The 24479-nt window shown below is 37.4% G+C and overlaps 1 protein-coding gene across 2 annotated transcripts in view; it reads right to left on the bottom strand.

The window, feature by feature from the left end:
- LOC108067638 (uncharacterized) overlaps positions 1–24479 on the bottom strand; it is a 136255-nt gene that overhangs the window by 59314 nt on the left and 52462 nt on the right. The window contains exons 4-5 of one of the 2 annotated variants that reach the window (XM_017156760.2): positions 6566–6652; positions 1013–1750 (exon numbers count right to left, since the gene is read on the bottom strand). In XM_017156760.2, coding sequence (XP_017012249.2) covers positions 1013–1310 — 298 coding nt within the window. In that variant the 5' untranslated portion in view covers positions 1311–1750; positions 6566–6652. The remainder of the gene's footprint in view (positions 1–1012; positions 1751–6565; positions 6653–24479) is intronic. The other variant, XM_017156761.2, reaches the window with a different exon arrangement.

The following is a 24479-nucleotide window of genomic DNA, read 5'->3' as shown; positions in this document are numbered from 1 at the left end:
TTGATCAAATTAAAATTGAAATTCGGAATTATTTAAAAAGAGTCATATCCTAGAGTAGAAGATAATACAATAAAAACCAAAGAAGCTAGAATTTATTTCCTATTACTTTTCCATTAATTTTCCGATCGTTCCTATGGCAGCTATATGATATAGTCGTCCGATTTTGATTAAATTAAAATTGAAATTCGGAAATATTTAAAAAGAGTCATATCCTAGAGTAGAAGATAATACAATAAAAACCAAAGAAGCTAGAATTTATTTCCTATTACTTTTCCATTAATTTTCCGATCGTTCCTATGGCAGCTATATGATATAGTCGTCCGATTTCGATAAAATTAAAATTGAAATTCGGAAATATTTAAAAAGAGTCATATTCTAGAGTAGAAGATAATACAACAAAAACCAAAGAAGCTAGAATTTATTTCCTATTACTTTTCCATTAATTTTCCGATCGTTCCTATGGCAGCTATATGATATAGTAGTCCGATTTTTTAAATAATTAATTCGAAATTCAGAAATATTTAAAAAATAACATCCCCAAAAGTAGAAGGTAATATTTCAAAAAACACCGAAGTTAGAATTTTTTAAAGTTTTTTTTTTCCGATTGTTCCTATGGGAGCTATAAGATATAGTTGTCCGATCCGGTCGGCTCCGACATATATACTACCTGCAATAGAAAGAAGACTTTTGGGAAAGTTTCATCCCGATAGCTCAAAAACTGAGAGACTAGTTTGCGTAGAAACAGACAGACGGACAGACTGACAGACGGACAGACGGTCAGACGGACAGACGGACAGACGGACAGACGGACATGGCTAGATCGACTCGTCTAGTGATGCTGATCAAGAATATATATACTTTATGGGGTCGGAAACGTCTCCTTCACTGCGTTGCAAACTTCTGACTGAAATCATAATACCCTCTGCAAGGGTATAAAAATATAATATTACTAATTATCGCGTTGATTGACATTGATGAGTCGGTACTGACTACCACTTCAGTTAAAACCCACCTGTGGTGGCTCCTTTTCGCTTGGATGGCGAGACGTAGAAGATGTCGTGCTCGTCGAACTCCACGCTCCGCTGAGTGGTAATGGCAGCACCGCCATTTAAGACACCTCCACTGCCGGCAGCACCACCGAGTGCCGTGGTTGCCGTGGCCGTGCTGCTGCTGGTGGTGCTGGCCGCACTGTTGCCACCGCTGCTCAGGTTGCAGCCGTGATCCGCCAGGGCGTGCAGCATGGGATGCACCTGTCGATCTCTCAGGGAGTGCTGCTTGTGCAGGCCATTAGCTCGTCTTAGCTCCGTCATCGTCCTGATTTCACTCTGCTCTGCTTTTATTCCCGGAGCCGGCTTATTGTCATCGCCCTGCTCATGAAATATTCATGCCACACTCCGCCGCGACTGGGGCATTAGCATATCACTTTGATTTCGAACTGGCTTGCTATTGCTATACTTTTAATTTTAAATTTGGCCTCTTGCTGGCTAAGCCGGCTAACGATTTCCTTGTGTCAATACAGCTGATTCGCAATCCGATTTGCCAGCTAACTGTTTCAATTCTGGCCCGCGCCCCCTGTCGTCTTGGCCCTCTCATTGCCAGCTTTCCGGAATATCTTTTTTTCTTTTATACTGTTCACATTCTTGTGCTTTCTCCGGTTCTTTTTTGAGATACAGCTTCCTTTGGCGGCCCGGCTTTGTTTGCCCTGTTAATAGACTTGGCTTAGTCGCCGCCGGTTGTTTGTCTATAATAACTGCAAAGAGACAGCCAAAGAGTGAGAGATGAGATTAGGCTTAGGCGATATGTGTGCTGAAAAGTCTATTCTAAATTGATTTCATTGTTTGCCAGAGTATCAGCTCGAGTGTGTGCTTGTAAATATGTACAAATAATTTATGGAGGGAGTTATTTACTTATTTACCAAGGAATTTTCCCAAGCCAGCCGAGGAAAGAATACACTTTTGGGCATCAATCAAGTTTGGTTTTCATAATGATATGACTAAATGCAGCTCAAGGCTACACATTTCATTAAATTTAATTGTGTTTTTTATTTTATTCGATTGGGTGATTTTTTCTTAATGTATTTTGACTTATTATATTATGCAATTAATAATTTTTGAAATATTTTTTAAGTTTTTATTATTACTTTTCCATTCATTAATTTTAAATGCACCTGTAGACCTACCAATTAGCTGACCATTGGTGTATTGATTTTTTAGGCGCGTGTTGGGAAAAGTTCTTTTACTTCTGATCTCTCATTCGATTGAAGTTTTTTTCAGCGCCCTTCGAGTAATTTAAGGCCAAATTGGGGCGCCTTATGCTAGGCAACGACGTTTTCCCCCGCCACTTTCTAATATTTTGATGTCAAACTTTTCGCATAATCGATGGCAACTTTTTAATAAGCAAAAGCCGGCGAAACGAAAACAAAAGCCAAAACAAATATAATAATCAAGCAAACAGGCGGGAAAGGCAAAAGGAATTTGTTCGAGGGGCACAAAAATAATGGAATGGCATGACAGCTAAGCTCCACAGAAAGTATGCAACGTAATAATAACGTTAAAAGATAATGAGAACAGGCTGAACAGCAACAACAAGTGGCTTCGGTGCGGAAATTTCCCCGATATATATATTTATCTATATATATTGGGAAGACCGAGAAGGGGGCATAAATGTGAAGAGAAACAAATAGGCAACTTGAGCTAACTTTCAAGAGTCACAAGAGCCGCCTTCCGTGTGGGTATGTATATGTGTGTATTTGCGATATTTATCGCTTCTTAAGTATTTTTAAGAAGTTTGCCATCGCCAAGTTTTGTCGACAGGCAGCAGCAACAACCGAACAAGCAACAACCAAACACCCAACACCCAACACCAGCAAACATTTTTATCATGGGCATATTTCGAGAGGCACTTCACTTGTCACAAGTCTCGCCAGGGAGCAAATTGTTTGGGACTGTTTTCTGGGAGCAGGGCGCCCATCCCAAACATTATTTTCGGCAAAAGTTTTGAAGGCTTTAATCAACTTGTGGCACTTAATGAGCGCCTGTAATGAGTTAATTGTTTCACATTGTTTTGCAGCTGCAGAACGGTTAAATGCTTCAGATAGTTGGGCATTTGGTTTACATTTAAACTTCTAAGGTATTAGTTGTATGAGATAATAATTTATAGAGCGGCTTTGACTTATAAATTTATCTAAACTTTATCTCTTTTTAAAATTTATTTTTATAAAAATTATCCTTGGTAATTTTTTTACAAGCCCAAATTGTTCACTTTTCTCCTACACACATGATACATTTATTACTTGGTTTATGACACCTTTTAACTTGGCTGGATTAATTAATTTTGGCATTGATTCGGTCCTTGGCTTTTGTGGTCTATATCTGTAAAAGGGTTTTACATCTGGGTCGTAAAGTGCGAGGCCCTTTGCCCGATAACTAGCATACAAATAGGAATAGGGGAAAAACCCGAAAGGACAACGCCGAACTCAAATGAAAATCTAATTTAGAGCAACACGCACTGAAAGTGTGAGGGAGAAGACAGAAGGGAGACGGGAGAAAAGGGGAGGGAGATAGCAGCACAAGTGATACATGGGTTCATGGCAGGCAGTAAAAGCTTCGGCCCGCCTTTCATTTGCGTTTAAAGACCTCAAAAAGGACTTCCGCCTGCACTGGCCTACAAATTAACATGCCCCAATCTGTGACTGTCTCTGTGCATGTGTGGGTGCGGGAGTGTGAGTGTGTGTAAGTGTGTGGGTGGCATGAATTATGAGTAAAGCAGCTGCAGACTTAATGGAAAATGCTCGAGCCGGGCCAAGAGTTTTTGGCCAAGAGCACGCAAAGCGTAAATTAGAAGAATGCTACAAAAAAAGCAACAAGGAAAGTTAATTTAGGACCACCGAAGATAATATACCCTGCAACTATTATTTTAATTCAAAGAAATTACTGAGCCTGCATCGATCCTATCTAGTAACTATACAGAAATTTTAAATAGAATAGAATAGAATAGAATAGATCCCTTAGATAGAGTCTCCCACAAAATACAGAATTTTAAATTTAAATACATTTTGACAGTGAACCAATTACAACTACACTGTGATTTATAGTTGTAATTGTCAGCTGAAATGATAGAACCCTTTGAAAGAGTATCCCAAAAAAAGCCGAAATTCCCACGACGCCCACGGAATCACGCATGTGTATGTGTACGAGTGTGATGTAATAAGTTGTTGTAATGCTCGCGTAGCTCATAAATTAGACACGATCTATTACGGACGGATTTATATGCATGAGGAGTCAGGAACAGAGACAACAGGCCAGAAACAAGCAGCATATAACTTGATAAACTTGGCTGGAAACGAGTGGGTGTCATTTTTAATTTTTGACACGTAGTCTTATCCAAAAAGCCCGAACATGTGTTCTTGACATTGCAAATAAAAATATAAAAAAGCGCAACACACGAGCGTAAAATATACAAGTATTTTAAAATTCCAATTCGGGGCGAGAGGGATCGTATAATGAGTTCTCTGGCGGAGGGTCATAAATACCATTTGGAGTGTATGCATCGCCCATAGGTGGGCCATAAAAATTTGTTTAACACGCACACGTACAATTCGCACACACACTCATAAGCTTATGCATACAGGAGCAAATCAAATTTATTTTATTCAACTTTTTTTTTCGCTTTCTGCGTTGCTGTCGTTTTTATGATTTACGCAATAAATCATTTCACCAGAGAATAAAGCAAAAAGGTACTTAGAAAGAGGCAGATAGAATAGCGTTAGAACGAGAGGAAAAACACTAGAAAATGTGTTAAACAAATAAAAGTGAGCTGCAAAGGCTGTAAAGTTAACCAAATAGTGCAACAATACGCCACAAAAAAGGATAAACATTGTAACAATTGAACTCGGTCTCAAAATTGAATTTATTATGTGAATGTCTGATATTGTTTGCATTTTATTTAATAACTCCAATTAAATTATTTTTAGTAAATTTTCGCAATTTAAATTCTTGTTAAATTGTGTATACTTAATCTAAAAATAAAGTAAAATTATTAAATGATTTAATTGGGAGGTAACAACTAACAAATAATGTATACACATGATTCAATAAGTATTGAGGTGTAAATATAATGTCAAACTTTGGTATTTTGTACAAAAAACTGTTATTTTTACAGACATATATTAAACAGGGAAAAAGTTAATTTTATTTTGCCTACGGCAATCCATTAATATTTTCAAGGACGATTCCCGGGTAGCCTCTAATCAATTTCAACAAATTCCAGCCACATTTCGCCTCATTACGGAATTTATTTCCACAGCCAGCTGCCTTTGGCTAAGCTGCCACATTTATTTAAACGAAAACTTTCGCAGTTTCAGCTTTGGATACCGCTTTCTAGCACCCCTCTGGTCCACTTTCTGCACATTTAGCAATCCCATTCGCAACTCATATTTTTAGACTTTGGTCCTAAGTGCGTTGACTGCACTTTTGGCGCTCGCATAAAACTTTTTCGGGCTCACTGACCCCCCGAAAACCCCCGGAATTCTCGCCACCCCACAAATAGTCATCTGGCTTTGTGAAGCCCGCCTTCCAAGCTCCGAACCCTCCTCGCTTCTATCTCGTGTAATTCAGCTTGCATCCGCTTCTAAAAAGTTACGCTGCACCCGAAAATTCAAGTGGTTGGACCAAAGGCTTTTAGCTGACTTAACACCAGCAAACGAGCATATACAAACATTCTCAGATCCACCAAGAAAAAATACGTTTACGTTTCTTGAAACATCCTCATAAATTTAATGATGGCTTAATAGGACTAAAAAATAATTCATAATTTAATATGGATTTTTGTTTATAACTCTAATTATGTGTTTTGTAAAAAACCGTTCTTTAAAAAAATCACTAAGTATGTATAAGTAAGTTTTTGTATTTATTAGTGCTTTAAAAAAAAAGCAAATGTATTAAATTGCTGGACTAATAAAGCCAAATACATTAATAAAACCCTTACAACTCATGGGCGGCGGATTTTTTTTCAGTGCCCACAAAAGTACATACTTCCCTAATATATGGCTGCACCCCTTCCTGTGCATTCACTTCCCCTTTTTAGTGGCCTCATAAAGCTTGAGCTTAAGCATGTCGCAAAGAAAGGGTTTCCTGCTTTTCCTAAAAATTTTCAAAAAGTCGCGCTTGGAAATTGTGCGTATATGTGTGAATTTTGCGGATGCAAAATAAAAAAGAATTTTACAATGGCGAGCGTGACTTAAAATAAAGAAATAACTTACAGCATAGTTCAAGTCAAACAATGCGCGACATTTTCTCGAAGAATTTAACATGGTAAACTCCCCCTAGATATATGTGGGCGGAGCAATGCAGTCTTGGCCAGAGTTTTGAATTTTTAACAGCTTAACCCGAAACTCGCATTCCCTTCACTTGCCCTCCACTTGTGACAGTCAGCCCCAAAAGTTTAGCACTTTCCTCTTTGTCCTCGGAATCTTTTGTGGCTGGGACTTAGAGAGGTCTGGTCTTTGTTATTATTTTTATTTAAAACCAAATGTATTTTTTGACTGCACTCTGACTTATTTACGTACCTCGAAATCGGTTTTTATCCTTTGTCTTGGCTTAAAGTGACTGCTTAATTAGTTGCATTTGACTTCAAGGGATTTCAGTTTTCTGTTCTGAAATTGAAAAAATAAGTATTTGTTTATTTATTTATATTTGTTTTTATGCTTTATTCCTAAGGCTATAAAATTTTTTAATAAAATGATCTATTTTTTCGTAGAATTTTTACTTGGTTTCGTTAGTTTACTTATTTAGTATTTTATTTATCCCCACATTTTCTTCTTTCTAATTCAAACGCATATATATCTCCATTTTTATTTTCAGTAATTTTATTACCTATCTTAGTATTTACCTACTGCTTCCAGCTATAAAACAACAACAAATTGGGTTAGATAGCCGTCCAACTCTGTGTGCAATTCAATTTAAATAATTTTGTTTGTGCTTTGGTCAGAGTTGCTTTTGGCTGTGGCGTTGCATATTTGCATGATATTAATTTGCATAATTATGTTGGTCATAAAGAAATGCGGGCCAACAATTATGAAAACCACAAGCACACACCCAGGCAAAGAAAAAAAAATCCGAATGCAGTTGCCAAACACACACTGTCATAACTAATATAGAGTTATTTATCCCCGGGGACCGATTTATATTACTTCCCCGTTAGCCATGAAGTCCTCGTTTTTTCTAGAGGAGGTTAGTGCTACAAGGTCTTCGTTGCTCCACATTTTCCGCCCTGCTCCGTAAATTTATCAGTGTCAAAAAATAATAGCGCGCCCGGTTTCGCTTTTAATAATTTCCCCTGCCGAGAAGAGCATTTGGAGCGGAAATTGCCGCTGCTCGAGTTTCGGGGCCGGGTCGTTTGGGGCCTTGAAAACAATGGTCAGATGCAGAACTGCACTCAGGACATACCTCCCTAAATTATTTCAATTCCAAATGCTCACGGAGAGCACTCGTTGGATGGGAAAACAACAGTCGGCCGAGTCCCAATCGCATTTGTATGTTAGTGTCTGCATTAAAATGTTCATTAAATTAATGTAATTTCACTTTAGAGTAAAATTTCTTGCTCGATTTGAATTGGATTTACTCGTTTGTTTTACATGCACTATTGACAGCTCTTGACATTTGATATTTAAATTAAATTATTCGCTTTTCTGTAGGCTCCGATTAATTTTATTTGTTAATGGCAAAGGCTAATGGCTTTTCCTTCAATTTAATTGCTCTTGATATTTGGAATAATAAAACCACATTAAAATGTTATTTGAAAATATTTAAAAATGGAAACAACATATAACGTTATAGTTCTTCGGATGGTTTAATAAAGTAAAATTAATTGTGCATATTATTATAGTCTTCCTTTTAAAATAGAGTTTATTCAATTACTAATTTATTATTTTATATAAGGCCAGTAGGTGGTGGAGGAAAATTTTTCTAAAAAACCTAATTAAATTTTATGTCAGGTGGTAAGGAAAGACATTTATTTTAGCTTATCCAATCGAAAGCTAAAATAGTTTTCCTGTGCCGACCATCTATTAAAATTTCATAATGTAGTTCAGCCTTTTGTTCAACTGTCCGCACATTAAGCAGCCGAAACTTTCGACATAAATTCAAGACCTTATTCCCATAAATATTACCCACTTACTTCGATGGGAGCTAGCATAAAATATGCAGCATCGAAAAGTTCTGTTTGTTTTCCCTTTGGCTTTTATCAGGCTGAGCTATTGACTAAATACTTTGGCAAATTCATAAATTTAAGCACAGCGTAATAACATAAATATTTTAAAAATGCCAAAAACCAAAAGAACAAAAAATGTGGCGAAGCAAAATTGAGTAGGAAAGTTTTCCTCGAAGGGAAGGGGCATATGTACCATCCCTGAAACTTTATTGGCTTGCTTTTTTGAACGTCATAAAATCGAGAGGAACAACAACTTGGGCAGCTTCTTTCTTATTCATGGGTATGGCTCATCAAAGCCTACTTAATGCCCAATATTGGCCTTGGCTTAAACAGTTTTGACCATTTCATGAGCTCAACTTTGTCGGCCAAAAGTTTTTTCTTCTCTCACTTTTTTGGGATATTTATAAGGTTGCCGGTGGGGAATCCACATCGATATTAAATAGCGGCGGGCAGCAGAAAATTTTGGCATTAATATTCAGTGTTGAACTCGACTTCAATGGCTAGGTGAAGCAATTAAAGAGGTGGGGTCCACCGGGAAAAAGTGAACTACTTATTAATTTTGCTTTAAAAAAAAAATTTTTAATTTATGAAAATTTCTAGTACTTTAAAAGGCCTTTTTCGTCCATGTGTAATGTAAAGTGAGATTTTTAACTTAAATTAAACATGCGGCCCTAATTTATTTTAAAACGTTATAATAATTTATTTTAATGCATTTTTTAAGAGAAACAATAATGTTCATAGCTTTTTCCTCAATTATTAAATTGTTTCTAAATTTCATTTCCATTGTAAAATAGACACTGTTGACCAAATTTCTTGCTGTGTAGCAGGCCTAAATGGTTGATATCCTGTCGGAGGTGTTGTTTGGCTTCATTATCACAAAACACACACCGTCCCGTGTAGCATTAGACTTTAATAAGCCAATAAGTTTGCTTTCAGGTATACCGAACCCTGCTCAAGACATCCTTATCCTTATCCACTAACCTTGGTGAGTGCATTAATATTTATGCTTACACTCGGAACTCTTGTTCTCTGGCCATGCGTGCGTTATAAATAAAATTAAATGTATCAGTTAAGTTGAATTTTTGGCTCTGTTCCCGAAAAGGAGTTCGGTGTCGATAATCCTGCTTGGTTTTTGGGATAATAAGATTGTCGGGGGGAAGGGCAGATTGGATGGTTTGCCTGGAGAAGTCCTACTTCGGTTAATGATGCAGTCGTTAGCGAGCAGACTCTACGTTAAGGGTTCGAGCTCCTCGAACGGAAATCTCCGTGGATGAGAAGTAATGTCTTATGACCGTAGCTGTAATTAGGTTTTGGGCATAACTAAGTGGAATGCTACATGCCATCGGTGATTCAGGGGATTTATTATACAGTGGTCTTCTTAAAGCTGTAACCAGAAAATCTCTTAATTTGAAACTTTCAACAAAAATAAATAGATTATTATTGTTTCGGCTTTCATAAATATATTTTCCAGTTTATTAATAAAAATATTTGAATAACACATAGAAAATAAGTAATTTTAAACCGTTGCCATAAAGTTTCTGTATTCGTTCGCTTTCCTATTTAAATTTGCACAGCTTTTGCAAAGATTCTCCCTTTTTCTATAAGCTAAATTACTATTTATGAAGTTCAACATAGTTAACTAACTAGTTTTAGTTGCCAGTTTGCCGCTACTGCTTATTTTTCACTTTATTTATAAGCCCGTTTTCCCACCCTCGATTATCGCCCTTCTAAGTATGCAACACTTTTGCCCCGCTTTCTTCTCCGCGTTTCCTTTAGTTTTTCCTGTGTTTTCGTGCAGGCACCTTATCTATTCGAGGGTGTGTGCTTGTGGTATCAAATAACATCTTTATCAAACATTTTTGTGTAACATGCACGCGACTGAAATAAAAATAATGATCAAGGCAAGTATGGAAAAGTGAAGGGCGAAGTGGGGGAAAAGGAATGGCATATTCGTAGCTTTCCCACTACCAGCGAGAAATAAGAACAACACTAATAACAACAACCTCAACAGTTCAAAGAATTAACTCACATGCCTGGCATAATAAACATAACAGCTTCAGCCTTGGCTTTTGTTTTTGATGCCGCCAATACCTAGTAATTGGGAAGTTAAAGAGTAAAATGGAATTGTCAAAGCTTTTGCAACTCATACAAATATAATTTTAAGGAAATATTAACTAATTAAAGATCCTTCAAATTACGAACAGTTATTGTTCCTAATAAAATCTAAACTACTTTAGGCATGGAATATTTAATAAGATATTTGTATTATGAGGTAGTTAACAGTCCTTAGCCTTTTTTGCATTTTTACCCCTGCCTCAGATTTATGTTTGCTTTACTGCCGCTGCCTCTGTTGTTGATTGTTGTTGGTTCTCCTTGGGTGCCTTCCTGCTTTCATTTGGATGGTTAACATGGTCTCCTTTCCCGTTATCCCACCCTCCTCGTCCTTCTACCAAACAGACAGCCTTGGGAGACGTGGAAAGCATGTAGGGAAATGGCAGAAACTTGTAGCTTTTCGGCCTTGCTCAAGAAGCTATCGAAGGCAATGCACTATGGGGCATTTGACCACTTTTCTTGGCCGAAATTAATAACTCGGTCAATTCAAAAGATATTGACTTAAAACTTTACCAGTCGAAATTTTTTGTCCCTACGCATATTATATATGAGAATCATCCGGATCGGACAACTATATCATATAGCTGCCAAAGAAACGATCAAATTTACTTTGCTGTTTTTAGAGATAAATGCACATAACTTTAAAAATAGCAATTATGTCAGTTTTTAAAACAATATTAAAAGTTTCGTACAAATCGGAAGACTATATCCTAAAGTTCTCAAAAAGAAGGGCAAAGGAAAGTATTTAATCTACATTTGTACGACTTTTTTGTTCAAAATTTTTTTTAAAGCCGCTAAAGTCCACTTAAGTTAGTCAATTACAAAGCTAAGTATTTCTACTCTATTTTGATAATAATTTAAAGCCAGAAAATTACTTACTTCCTTAGCCACCAGTGCAAACGATAGGAGTGTGTGAAATTTGAGGTTAAGGTCTTAAAAATTAAATTACAGAAAAAGTGGCAATAAGTGGCGATTCTGACCATATACATTTTAACAGCAATTAAATAATCTACAAATCCCAATAGGTTCCAGAAGTGGACTCCGCTGGACTCACTTTGTTGCTCCATTTGAAATTTAGTTTTCTTCCGAAAATGTACTTGCTAGACCGCTTCCTTTAACACTCATTTATAAGAAAAAGCCGTCTGATTTTTGTCGTCTAACCACACAACTACTTAGTACATAGCATAATCCTTTAAATCCAATCCAAAAAGTTTACTTGGATTGCTTAAAAACTCAAATTTACAGCATTTTAAGCAAAAAGTCGAAATACAACAGCCCAATAATTGAATTTCGAACAGCTGATTTAACAGCTTCTAACTTCACAGAGGCGACCTCTATCGGATTTCTGTAAACGTAACATTGTTAAATGGTCTTCTGTTAACACGTCCCCAAACAACATTTTTTGTTTTAACGACTTTTAAAAAATGGGTTTTGGCCAACCAAGGTGGTCAAATGCCCCATAGTGCAATGCACAAACAACATAATTAGTGGAGAGCTGCAGGGGGAATCCCAGGGACCCCAGTTCTTCAAAGGCTCTCCTACTAATTGAGCAGCTTGTATTGCACAATCGAATTAATTTATTCTGACTGGAAAAACTTCAATCAATTCGCCCCGTAAGTTCCTCCCACGAAAATTATGACTTGATGCAGCCAAAGACGTTCTGCGTTCCCAATGCTGAGCCAGAGTTGGAAAATTAATTTCCCAAGTGCATTATTTAGCGGGGCGGTGGAGAATATTTTTAGTCCCAGCAGCGCATAAATCGACGTAATGGCAAATTGTAGCCAGCGGAAAAAATAAAACGGTAGGAGCTCCACATAATGCGAGTATGATGAAAAATGAAAGCCAGCCGGGAATGTCAGAATTTTCGGGGACTGTTCACCGTTTTACTTTTATGGTTTTCAAAAATCAAATCTCAGAAAATCTTGGTGGGCTTTAGCTGGGAATATGCTTCGGAAGAGGTCTCAATTTTTTATACCCGTTACTCGTAGAGTAAAAGGGTATATTAGATTCGTGCTAAAGTATGTAACAGCTAGAAGGAAGCGTTTCCGACCCTATAAACTATATATATTCTTGATCAGGATCACTAGCCGAGTCGATCTAGCCATGTCCGTCTGTCTGTCCGTCTGTCTGTCTGTCTGTCTGTCTGTCTGTCTGTCTGTCTGTCTGTCTGTCTGTCTGTCTGTATGAACGCTGAGATCTCGGAAACTATAAAAGCTAGAAGATTGACATTTTGCATGCAGATTCTAGGAGTTCCTACGCAGCGCAAGTTTGTTTCAAAAGGGTGCCACGCCCCCTCTAACGCCCACAATCGCTTATATACGATTTTAAAAATTTCAATATTTTGGAAAAGTAAAAATTCAGTTTTATTGTGTTTATCAATACCTATCTAAATGTAGAAGAAATTTTTTTAATCGGACCATTCGTTAAAAAGTTACGGCGGATCAAAGTTTTTATCTCCATCTCCTTCGCACTCCCTTTAGCTGAGTAACGGGTATCTGATAGTCTGGGCACCCGACTATAGCGTTCTCTCTTGTTTCAACTTAAAATTTGGCTTTCTTTTTTATTGTTTGTATTTTAATAATTATGTTTATTGAAATTGTTCATTTAGCAATATTTGGTCCTATTAATCTGGTTACCATTTTATAGAAGTATGCCACCAAAAAATTTAATATTTTTTTGTGGAAATCTAAATAAGCTGAAAAGCTTCGTCTACTTACAACAATAGTACTAAGCCTTAGGGAATAATATAAACGCAAACCTTTTAAAACGATTTCGTTTCGCCAACAAATTATAGTATGAGAATTTTATATACCTTACAAAAGCAATTCTTTTCTTTATTGATTTTATAAAGAGAATATGGAACTGTCAGTCCTTACTACTTGCCAGCACTTTCTTTTCTTTAAGTGAAGTGACATTTAAATAAAATCAATAGATCTTCTTCAGACAGAACAATTATTTATATCCCCCTCGTCACATTTTTTTTTTATTTTCCTCAGACTCCCTTAACCATCTATCATATTCGTTCCTTCCAAGCATGTGGTGAAAAAAACGAGTATAACTTGAACGCTCATTTAGCCGGAGGCTTTAAAAAAGGTTCCCTGACAGCCTTCTTTGCCTGGCCACCCTTCGGGTTTCATGTCTGACTGTCTATCTGTCGCATTGTTGGCCTTTTTCCGACTTTTCCTGACTGACTGAGTGTGGCAGCCATTTTGCCAACACACGGACTGGAAAAGTAGAAAGAGATGGAGAGTGGCGGGCAGAAAAAGAGAGAGATACAGGCTCCACTTACTCGGCTCTTGGCAGGCTCATAAAATTTTATGATTTCGATCAACTCGAGTGCGGAAATTATTAAGAGTCGAATCTGTTTCAGCATCCTGCCACTCCGCCATCTCTTTCTACCGCGCTGTTCTTGTCTCTGTCTGTCTTTCTGTAGGCTCTGCTCTACATTTTCACTTGCACATGAATATCTTTTGGTATATACAATAGTGGGCAAAACAGTAGAACATTAACAAAAAAATGGTAATTAATGTTATTTTTAAATCAGCACTAAACATTTTTTAAATTGTTTATTTTAATAAAAACTTAATTTCTTATATAGGGAAAAATTATTACAATAAATAATTAAAAAATATTGTCATATTATATATATTTTTATATCGGCTGTTACTAAATCGTAAACCACATCTGTATGTAAGATACATAATCTCGTATGGCAGCTGCCAGAGGGAAAATGCAATAGGGTGATGTGAGGAGGGTGGAGTGGTGATTTCGCGTAAAGTGCGCGGCACATAAACTTCATTGGCCATGCCCCAAGCCCTCGTTTCCCGTAGAGTGCCTGCCATTTTAATTTATATTGTAGCCATGTAAAAGTTCAACAATAATAAAAAACACGCGCACAGAAGTAAGGAAAGCCTTGCATGTGTTTTTCTTCAGTTTTCCCAACGCACCTTTTCCACGTCCTCCATCCACAGTTCGCCGACTGTTACCTGGAAAGTGCGTTTTTATCTGTTTGGCAGTTGGAAATGGTTACCAGCCAACACGCAAAAGTTTTTACCAATTTCTTAGCGTCTCGCACACATTTTATTAGTTCGTGGCAAAACGCAGAGAACAATGTTTGTCACAAAATACGCTTTAAAACGGAAAATCATTTACTTTTATAAGTTCTGAAATTATTCTTCAACAAGTGAGAACGCTATAGTCGGGTTGTTGTCCCGACTATCTAATACCCGTCACTCAGCTAAAGGGAGTGCGAACGCTGTGTCGGGTTGGTGTCCCGACTAATAATCGTAACTCAGCTAAAGGGAGTGCGAGGGAGATAGATATATGTTGACAATTTATAAAGCGTATAACTTTTTAATGAATGGTCCGATTTGAAAAATGTCTTCTACATTTCGATAGGTATAAATATACACAACAAAATTGCATTTATACTTTTCGGAAATCTTTAAAGATGTGGGCGCAGGACCCATTTTAAAATCGTTAGTGGGCGATTGTGGGCGTTAGAGGGGGCGTGGCGCTTGGCTAAAATAAACTTGCGCTGCGTAGGAAGCCAAAGAATATGTGTGGGAAATCTCAACCTTCTAGCTTTTGCAGTTTCTGAGATCTCAGCGTTCATACAGACAGACAGACGGACAGACAGACGGACAGACGGACAGACGGACATGGCTAGATCGACTCGGCTAGTGACCCTGATCAAGAATATATATACTTTATGGGGTTGGAAACGCTTCCTTCTAGCTGTTACATACTTTTGCACGAATCTAGTATACCCTTTTACTCTACGAGTAACGGGATTCGTGCAAAAGTATGTAACAGCTAGAAGGAAGCGTTTCCGACCCCATAAAGTATATATATTCCTAATCAGGGTCACTAGCCGAGTCGATCTAGCCATGTCCGTCTGTCCGTCTGTCCGTCTGTATGAACGCTGAGATCTCAGAAACTACAAAAGCTAGAAGGTTGAGATTTCCCACACATATTCTTTGGCTTCCTACGCAGCGCAAGTTTATTTTAGCCGAGCGCCACGCCCCCTCTAACGCCCACAATCGCCCACTAACGATTTTAAAACGGGTCCTGCGCCCACATCTTTAAAGATTTCCGAGAAGTATAAATGCAATTTTGTTGTGTATATTTATATCTATCGAAATGTAGAAGACATTTTTCAAATCGGACCATTCATTAAAAAGTTATACGCAATCAAAAATTATATATCTATCTCCCTCGCACTCCCTTTAGCTGAGTTACGATTATTAGTCGGGACACCAACCCGACACAGCGTTCGCACTCCCTTTAGCTGAGTGACGGGTATTAGATAGTCGGGACAACAACCCGACTATAGCGTTCTCTCTTGTTTTTAATAAATTCCTTACTAGTATTGACCAACAAACTTTCGTTCTTTAATTTTCGTTTTTAATTTTAATGAGGCATTGAATAACCTCAACCTCTTTTTCTCACCCCAATAAATAACGTATTTAAAAACCTATTAATAAGTTGCCAGACGCGTGAGACCAAAAAACAGTTGAAGCTGCAGCCACCTAATAACCACCCACAACACGCATACTTTACCTTCATCTTTCTAATATTTTTAACCCTTATCCAAGCAGCCTTACCCAGATGGACCCTTGCCCCTGAACATTTAGTGAAATGACCGCAAAAGTTATTTTTAAAATCATTTCGAGCAAGCACACACTCACATGGAGAAACTTTGGGCCAAAGATAAGCCGAGAGCAGCTGTAAAAAGCACATAAACATGCGTGTCGAGTTGGGTCGGTTTTTTTTGGGGTCTGGTTTCTGTTCCGGGTCAGTGCAGAACATGCTGCAACCCCATCCCACTCGAGAGCCCCTAACCAGAACTCTCCACCGGCCCTGTTTTGTGTACTTTTCACTTTCGCAGCGAGTTGTTTTGTTGTTTTTGGCGCTACTTTGAAGCTACTTAAGCCGTTTTGAATTTTTTATGAGCCCTTCCCCTTGGTCATAATGTTTTTTTCGTGTATATTGATATAAATGTTTATACATGCTCAGGTGTATGATGGATAATGATCGGGAGGGAGGTCAGTTGCCCTCTCTTTCTCTCATTAATCGAAAGGGGATTTTATGGGGGGAAGGTTTAGATAAAGGTGCACTTACAGACTTTCATAAGTGTCTAAGAATTAAAGGAATTCTTTAAATTCATCAATATTGTAAAAATAGGTTGTATTGTTATTAGATATTTTCTTTATTTTACTTAAGAAATGTCAATAATTACAATTTTTTGGGCTTTTTATAAGCCTGCATATATAACTGCCAGGAAAAAAATATATAAAAATTTCTGTTTCAGATCAACGCCTGACATTCTTTTCAAGCTTTGATAAATTGAATTGTTTATCTGAAAGCTTATCTTACGGCTGCGTACCTGGCAACTTCTTATGTATTCCCTCTACCTGAATGCTTATATAAAATGCCATCATCAAATATTTATATTATTTGGCCTCATCTTACGAGTTGGAAAAAAATCGAATGCATTATTGATTGAGCACTTGTCAGGAGATTTCTATTGATTAGTTTTTGATGAAGTTTCTTAGCTAAAGTGTTTCAATGTTTGCCATTTTATGTTGGAAAAAATATTTCTTTTTTTCTTTTTAATTTTTGTGGTTATTCCTACATTCCATAAATATTTTAATATTTTCGCCCTGTATTCTCGAGCTGTCCTCGTTTCATTTCGCGTTCGTTTTGAGTTATGTATTGTTTCGCACATTTGGCGCGTCGATTTATTTACGGCGCCCATAAATATTGTGGGTGTGGTGATGGCGGTAATGTGTGGGTCCTGTATGCCGCACTCAGAATTCTGTGTCCTGTGGCAGGACCCTGTCACGTGTTGCATCACCCGCACAGCAGTTGGCATATTATTCATTTTTATTATATTTTGTCGCCTTAACGACCATAAATTGCATTAAAAATGCTGTCATTGAATATGCTTTTGCGTAATGGTCAGGTGGTGGAGCTATAGGAAAGCAAGTAGCAAAAAAAAAACCCACTCTAACCGCCCTATTTGGGCAGTGTAATTTATGACCGAAAATTTAAATGCAAAATCGTGTATATAGGGCAAAAACCCATCAGTGCTGACAGCGGAAACGCCGCGTATTCATCCGTAAAATATTTAAAATTCATTTTACCCGGGAGCCGCCTTTTATTTTATTGTCGCCTTGGTCTTCGTCTCGATTTTTATGGTGGCCCGAATTGAATAGCGGATAAGGGAGTTAAGTCTAGGCAATCCCTACATGTCGACCAGACGTCAGAAATATTTTAGAATGTATTCCTAAGCCAAAAAGTTGGCGCAGCAAAAAAACGAAAAATCACCGAAAGTTGGGGCAAAAAAAATGTGTAACTTAACCCGCATCAAGAATTTGTCACGATTTGTAGTCATCGTCTTCAGCTCATTCCATGTCTTTGCCAGCCATGAAAAATGACCGAATTCAACGCTGCGTATACGTAATGCCCGCCATGGAACTCACCCCCTTAACCTCTGAACCCCCGTGACAATTGTGTGGTTGGATTTTTTGTTACCCCGTCTTAACGCTTCAGGATTTCTGAGCAGGAGCAGCAGCAGCGACTCCTTCACACATCGTTTGTCACATTGTTCGCCGCAGGATCTGAGATCCTTTTCCCATGGTGTTTGATGTTGTTCTTGAGCCATAGTTGTTGCCAAAGGCAATGCCATTACTATTTGCCATTGTCAGTGTTTTGTTTGTTGTCGAATATTTGTTGTGATTTTTCATCTCACTATAGTTTGCTTTTTGCACATTAGTGTGGGCGTGTCATGTGTAATCAATTTTCCTTTCTTTGGCAGCAGGTGTCTAAAGGATTCTGCCGTTGAGTGCTTTCGCTTTTCAGTTTCATTTCCACTCGAAAAAAGATATCGGTCTTTGAGTTTAAAGTTTTGTGTTATTTGAAATTTATGCACAAGACTTCCTCAGACATTTAGCATTGTAAATGGAAATTTTACAAATTTAATTACCAGCAAAACTTTAGACGGCAGACAAAAGCTGGTGTAAATTGGAAAACGCGAAAATCAGTTTGCATATATTTCATGGCACACAGTGCGTATGATTGACATTAAAACATTAATTATGCAAAGCGCAGCGAAACTTTTTTGTTGAATTGTATTTGCTGTTAGAAGAGTTCTCTACTCACTTGTTCACCGTTCCCTCCCACCCGATTACATTTTCTTTAACTTCGTATGATTTTCTGTGTGACTACACTGAGCAAAATAAAAATATTTAGTATAAGTAAACAAAAACAGAACCATAATTGTTTAAACCTTTATATTTTTAGATGGAAAACACTCAAGTCATTTATATTTATACTATTTCCTCTATAGATAGATAACATTCTCTAAACTGAAATATTTTTTTTAAAAATAAAAATTCTTAAAGAATTTTTTTGAGTACTTAATTGTAAGAGCATTTGTAAATATATATTTAATTAAAAAATATTTGTTAATTTTTTCATGAAGAATTTCTGATAATTATTACAGACCACGGTTTTTCGAGTGTCCATGACAATACCGTCGAGTAACCAGAGAAACTTGGAGCAAGTTCTTTCTGCGCTTTCTCTAGGGCCACATGTCGTATGCGCAGTGTCAGCATTTCACCCACAAGGGGGCGGAGTGAAACGAAGAAGGCGTGGCAGCGAAAGTCAAGTTTTTAATTGTTTTCGCGAATTGATTTAAAAAGCTTGTTGCTGCGGCAACTTGTTCGTCCTGAACTTCATTAATATGTCAGAGTTTCTGTGGCCCAGGACGGAAAAACCCGCCTGTCTGCTAAATGGCCTCGGCTCCCTGTAATCAAAAACAACAGCAGCAACATGGACTTTTCACGGAAAACCAAACTGCGACAGCAGCTGATGAAAAGCCTGATTGACAGACGAGGAGCAGGAGGAGGAAGCGGGGACAGGACCACGTTAACCATGGCGGGGGCATTAAGACAAACTCTTTGGCGGCTCACTTTGGCGTATTTTATTTATGAGAAGACGCCGCTGCGAAGGACCAAGGACCAAGCTGATTGCGGCCTGTCCTTCTCCAGCGGCTTTCAATTAAATGCACAGATTTTTCAACCTGCCCCGCCCCCAGCATTTCTGTTTTTAATTATGTACTTTTTGGGGCGGCACAACATGCACTGGGCGTGGCATTTAATTGTCGACACAAGAGCGAAATAATTTTCATATCAGCTTAAGTTGTTTGCTTCGTTGTCCGCCCAATCGAGCACCCTTAAGAGCGGGAAAATGGGAGGCGTGGAAAATGGGGGTGGCAATAGTATCAACTGTTTAATTAAGGAGCAAGGCAGACGGGTATTGATGATTTCTTCGTGGTGGTCCTTCTCCCAGAGACTCTCAGGTGTTTATTAATGAATTTTAAATCCTTTGTTGCGCTGGGGAATTTATCTTTTGAGCTGCCCCTTACAAAGTGAGCTCGCTGTTGCGGTCTGTATGGTAAAGATTTAAGACTTTCAGACAGAATTTACATTACGTAAATAATCGTGAGAAATAAATTAAAACATTCAGGAGATTGATTTTTCGACCATAAAAATGAAATAAACTTTAGAAATAACAAAAATTAAGTATAATAAAAATATTTTATTCAAATTAGAATAGTATAAGAATTAAGAAATGTATGTGTTATAAAAAGGTATTTTAAAAGGCTTTCTACATTAAATAAAAAAGTTAAATCTTAATCCGAATGCCCTCTTCTCTGTCACAATAACTTACGTTTTAAATTCCCCAACTTCTCAACCCAATTAGCTCAATTAAGTGTGGAAAACCTCAGTCTTTCGCACAATGACAGCTGACCTACATTTTTGGAAATAAAGTTTCTTCGCTCTTATGTACAAACCCTCGAAAACCCCCAAAAAGTTGGCATGACCGAAAAAAGAAAATTGTGTAGAGCATTTTGTGAGCATGAAATATTCATAAGTTGCAAATTAAAATTTCATAAGGTAAATGAAACAAGGGAAAGACATTTAACGTTCGCCTTTCAAATTTTAATAAACTCAATTATGCAACAAACCCAGAGAGCCGGAACAAAAAAAAGAGTGAAAATAATTTTTTTTTGCACTTTTCTGATTTCAATTAAAAAACGGACAACCGATGTTGTTGGCCAACCAATCAAAGTGTCAAAAGTTAATGCTGATTCCGCCTGCGATGGATTTCGACACGATGGCCACTTAAGCTGCCAGCCGGAATAAAATGCAACTGTGGGCACTCGTAGACTCATTCTCCATTTTACAATAAAATTCAGAGAAATTTTCACTGTCCGTGTTAGTTTCCTGTTTGGCACTTTCTGCCATCCGCTTGTCACACACTTTAGCTTAGACTCGGTAAAACTTTTGTTTATGATTTCCATGTGCCTGCCACGCCCCCATACATTCTCGGCTTTTCCGCCTTTTCCTCCCTCAGCACTTTGCATAAATTGTTAGATGTCGTCCTTGGCAGCGAGAAATCAAAAATGAAACAAAAGCTGGCGAGGATGGAAAAGCTCGGTCGTTGTTATTGCCGGAAAATTTTTATTTATCTTATAATTATGTAAATGAGTGCGCGAAAAGAAGAGAAGGGCAATGTGTGTTTACTACCAGGCTGAAAATGTTGTTTTGCATATTTCCGCAAGGCGAGAAAAGGGCGTTAAGAGGGGGACACAATATATTTTTAAAAAATTTGTATTATATATTTTAATGTATAAAAATAGCATTTTCGGACTATGTACCTGCAAAACTAAATTTTCATTCAATTTCGTTGGAAAAATAAATCACTGGTCGCATATAAAAAGGAATGAGAAGAAATACACAAATCAATCAAAAGTGCTTCCTTTTGGTTTTATTTGAAACTACGTCCCTGGCTTGTTTTTCGGTATTCTTTTATACCCTGTTTGGCTTCTGTTTTGCTTAACCCAAAAGAAAAATAAATTCAATTATTATGCCCAAACACAAATGTGGCTTTCCTTCAATTAACCAAATTTCCATTGCCCCCCCAGCAATTGTTCGGGTCATGCATATGCATTAGCAAATTAATTAGGGGCAAGTCGCAGATCCTGATTAGTCAAGCTGGTCAGGGCTTTTGTCAATCCAGCATTAACTGCCAACTGCCAAAGGGAAAGTCATTCAAATAGAATTTGAAATGCAAATGGAAAGAAACGAAATAGAACAACAAAGTCATTGGGGAAATCCAGTTCGGGAAATTTGTTCAATATGTTAGAGTCCCAGCCGCTGTCCAATATTTTGTCAGCTTTATTTTTCGGTTCTTTCCTGGCTTGATATTTCTTTAAATTGGTAAGAACCATTCTGCAGCTTTTTCCCTTTGTGACATGTCGTGTTTATGGGATTTGGTTGCCTCTCTTTTTCGAATTCAGCTTCTGTTCTAACTCTTTTGGGCCCAGCCTTTCATTTCATTTTGTATAAGATATTTATTTGCTTCTTAGTTGCCTTTCTGGCTTGCCTTTTCCAAATTGACAAATAAATAGCCTCTCGGTTTTTCTGGACTTTTCAAGGAAAAGTCAATTGTTAGTGCACTGAGCAGAGCTTAGGCCTAGTCCAAGGGTTTTCCGTTTGCCTGACCACTTTTCCAGGGATTCGGGTTTCTGAAAATTAATTTAGCATAATAGGCGGAAAAGCCAAAAGGAAAAAGCGATAGAGAGAGCTCCAAACTGTTTCTGGAAAAAGGTTTGGAATTAATTTTTTTAAAGGGGAAATATTATAAAAAAGGAGGGAGTTATTATCTGACTTGTTTAATTATTTTTTGAATGAAACTAATTTAAACTATTAAAACTATTTTATTGAGAAAATATCAATCCTATTTTTATTTTCACTAAAAATTGTATTTTTTATCTCCAATATTTTTGACCCCTCCCCCCCCACCAACCTAGTGATTAAAAGTAATCTTTTAATAAACAAGGAATAAACAAAAAAATTTGTTGTTTTAATCTGTGGATTCAAACGGAGATGCAACCCAATCTTTAATATTGTTTATAAATGGAGTTTGGTATGACACATTCGGTTCGTCTACGCTGAAATTATCTTCAACATACTCTTCGTCAAGCCATTCCAGGTCTTCGCTTCCTTCGTGTGATTGAACCAATAAACATTCTCTTTTTCGCCGCCCAGCAAAAAAAAATTTTTTTCTGCTTTCCTATCCAAGTTTGTGATATAATTAAAGGAAAAAACTTTTTAAATAAATTCTTTAAAATAAAAATTACATATAAAATGATTACGTAAACATTGTGCATGTAATCAAACATAAATCATAATCCTTTCAATGACCCCCTAGGTGATTATGTAATATATGGACAGCCCCTATAACATTTTGTCTAGCAAAAGCTACTGAAAAATACATCATAAAAATAATTAGCTTTCTTTTGCACAGAACACTCCAAGAGTAAGGCAGTTTAAATCAAATTTTATACCAACAAAAGTTACAAATTTCTTCGCGGCCATATTTCATCCATTTAAGTTTCGACTCTGCAATCTTACTCTCGCTTTATCATTTGCTGGCAGGCCTCTTGTTAAAAATGCAATATTTTCTCCCCTCGAATTCGCGCTGTGCTCCAAATAATTATCGCTTAATGATGCGCAATGGCAACAGAAACCAACCAAGGGAGCTCAGTATAAATTCTCGTTTTTTGGCACTGCTCGACTGTTGAATCTCAGTTGAACGAACTCATTTGAGAACTTGCATGCATTTATATGTTTATTTATTGCAGCGCGGAAATTGAAATTGCTTCGCCTATAAATTAAATTGCTCAAGTCGGGCGGCAGGATTTCATCAGGCCTGAAAGCGTAATTGAAATGTGATTTATGTGCATTATTTAAAGCAGAGCGGAGACTCGAAAAAAAACTCAATTAGAGCGCTAATTAATTTATTTGCTCAACAAAGCATGTTTGGCCGCAAACTCATTAACTTGTCACATGTAATCAGTGTCCAGTTATTCCAGATCCCTCTCCCCAGCCCTAAAAAAAGGGAAAACGCAAACTGCGAACTGAAAAACTAAAATTGAAACTAACTGACCAGCGACGAGCAGGGACATGGGTTCCAGACACGGACATGGACATGGACACTGAGCAAACTTTGCAACGTTGCAGGCGCCCAACTTTTAAGTGAGTGACTTATTTTTTGCACCCCTGCCACCCTCTGAATTTGGGGGTGAGCCCGAGATGCGAAACTTTTAAATCGATGCCCGGCAAAAGTGGCATCGTCATCGCCCTGGCCATCCCACAGTTGCCCGTGACATCTCAAACACAAGGCTTTAACTTAATTGAGCTGGCCAATGCACTATGGGGCATTTGACCACCTTGGTTGGCCAAAACCCATTTTTTAAAAGTCGTTAAAACAAAAAATGTTGTTTGGGGACGTGTTAACAGAAGACCATTTAACAATGTTACGTTTACAGAAATCCGATAGAGGTCGCCTCTGTGAAGTTAGAAGCTGTTAAATCAGCTGTTCGAAATTCAATTATTGGGCTGTTGTATTTCGACTTTTTGCTTGCAGTTTTAAAATGCTGTAAATTTGAGTTTTTAAGCAATCCAAGTAAACTTTTTGGATTGGATTTAAAGGATTATGCTATGTACTAAGTAGTTGTGTGGTTAGACGACAAAAATCAGACGGCTTTTTCTTATAAATGAGTGTTAAAGGAAGCGGTCTAGCAAGTACATTTTCGGAAGAAAACTAAATTTCAAATGGAGCAACAAAGTGAGTCCAGCGGAGTCCACTTCTGGAACCTATTGGGATTTGTAGATTATTTAATTGCTGTTAAAATGTATATGGTCAGAATCGCCACTTATTGCCACTTTTTCTGTAATTTAATTTTTAAGACCTTAACCTCAAATTTCACACACTCCTATCGTTTGCACTGGTGGCTAAGGAAGTAAGTAATTTTCTGGCTTTAAATTATTATCAAAATAGAGTAGAAATACTTAGCTTTGTAATTGACTAACTTAAGTGGACTTTAGCGGCTTTAAAAAAAATTTTGAACAAAAAAGTCGTACAAATGTAGATTAAATACTTTCCTTTGCCCTTCTTTTTGAGAACTTTAGGATATAGTCTTCCGATTTGTACGAAACTTTTAATATTGTTTTAAAAACTGACATAATTGCTATTTTTAAAGTTATGTGCATTTATCTCTAAAAACAGCAAAGTAAATTTGA

Source organism: Drosophila takahashii, chromosome 2L (assembly GCF_030179915.1).
Source record: "Drosophila takahashii strain IR98-3 E-12201 chromosome 2L, DtakHiC1v2, whole genome shotgun sequence".
NCBI classification, from domain to species: domain Eukaryota; kingdom Metazoa; phylum Arthropoda; class Insecta; order Diptera; family Drosophilidae; genus Drosophila; species Drosophila takahashii.
The sequence above is the reverse complement of the archived record's forward strand: the minus strand, read 5'-3'. Positions and strand labels throughout refer to the sequence as shown.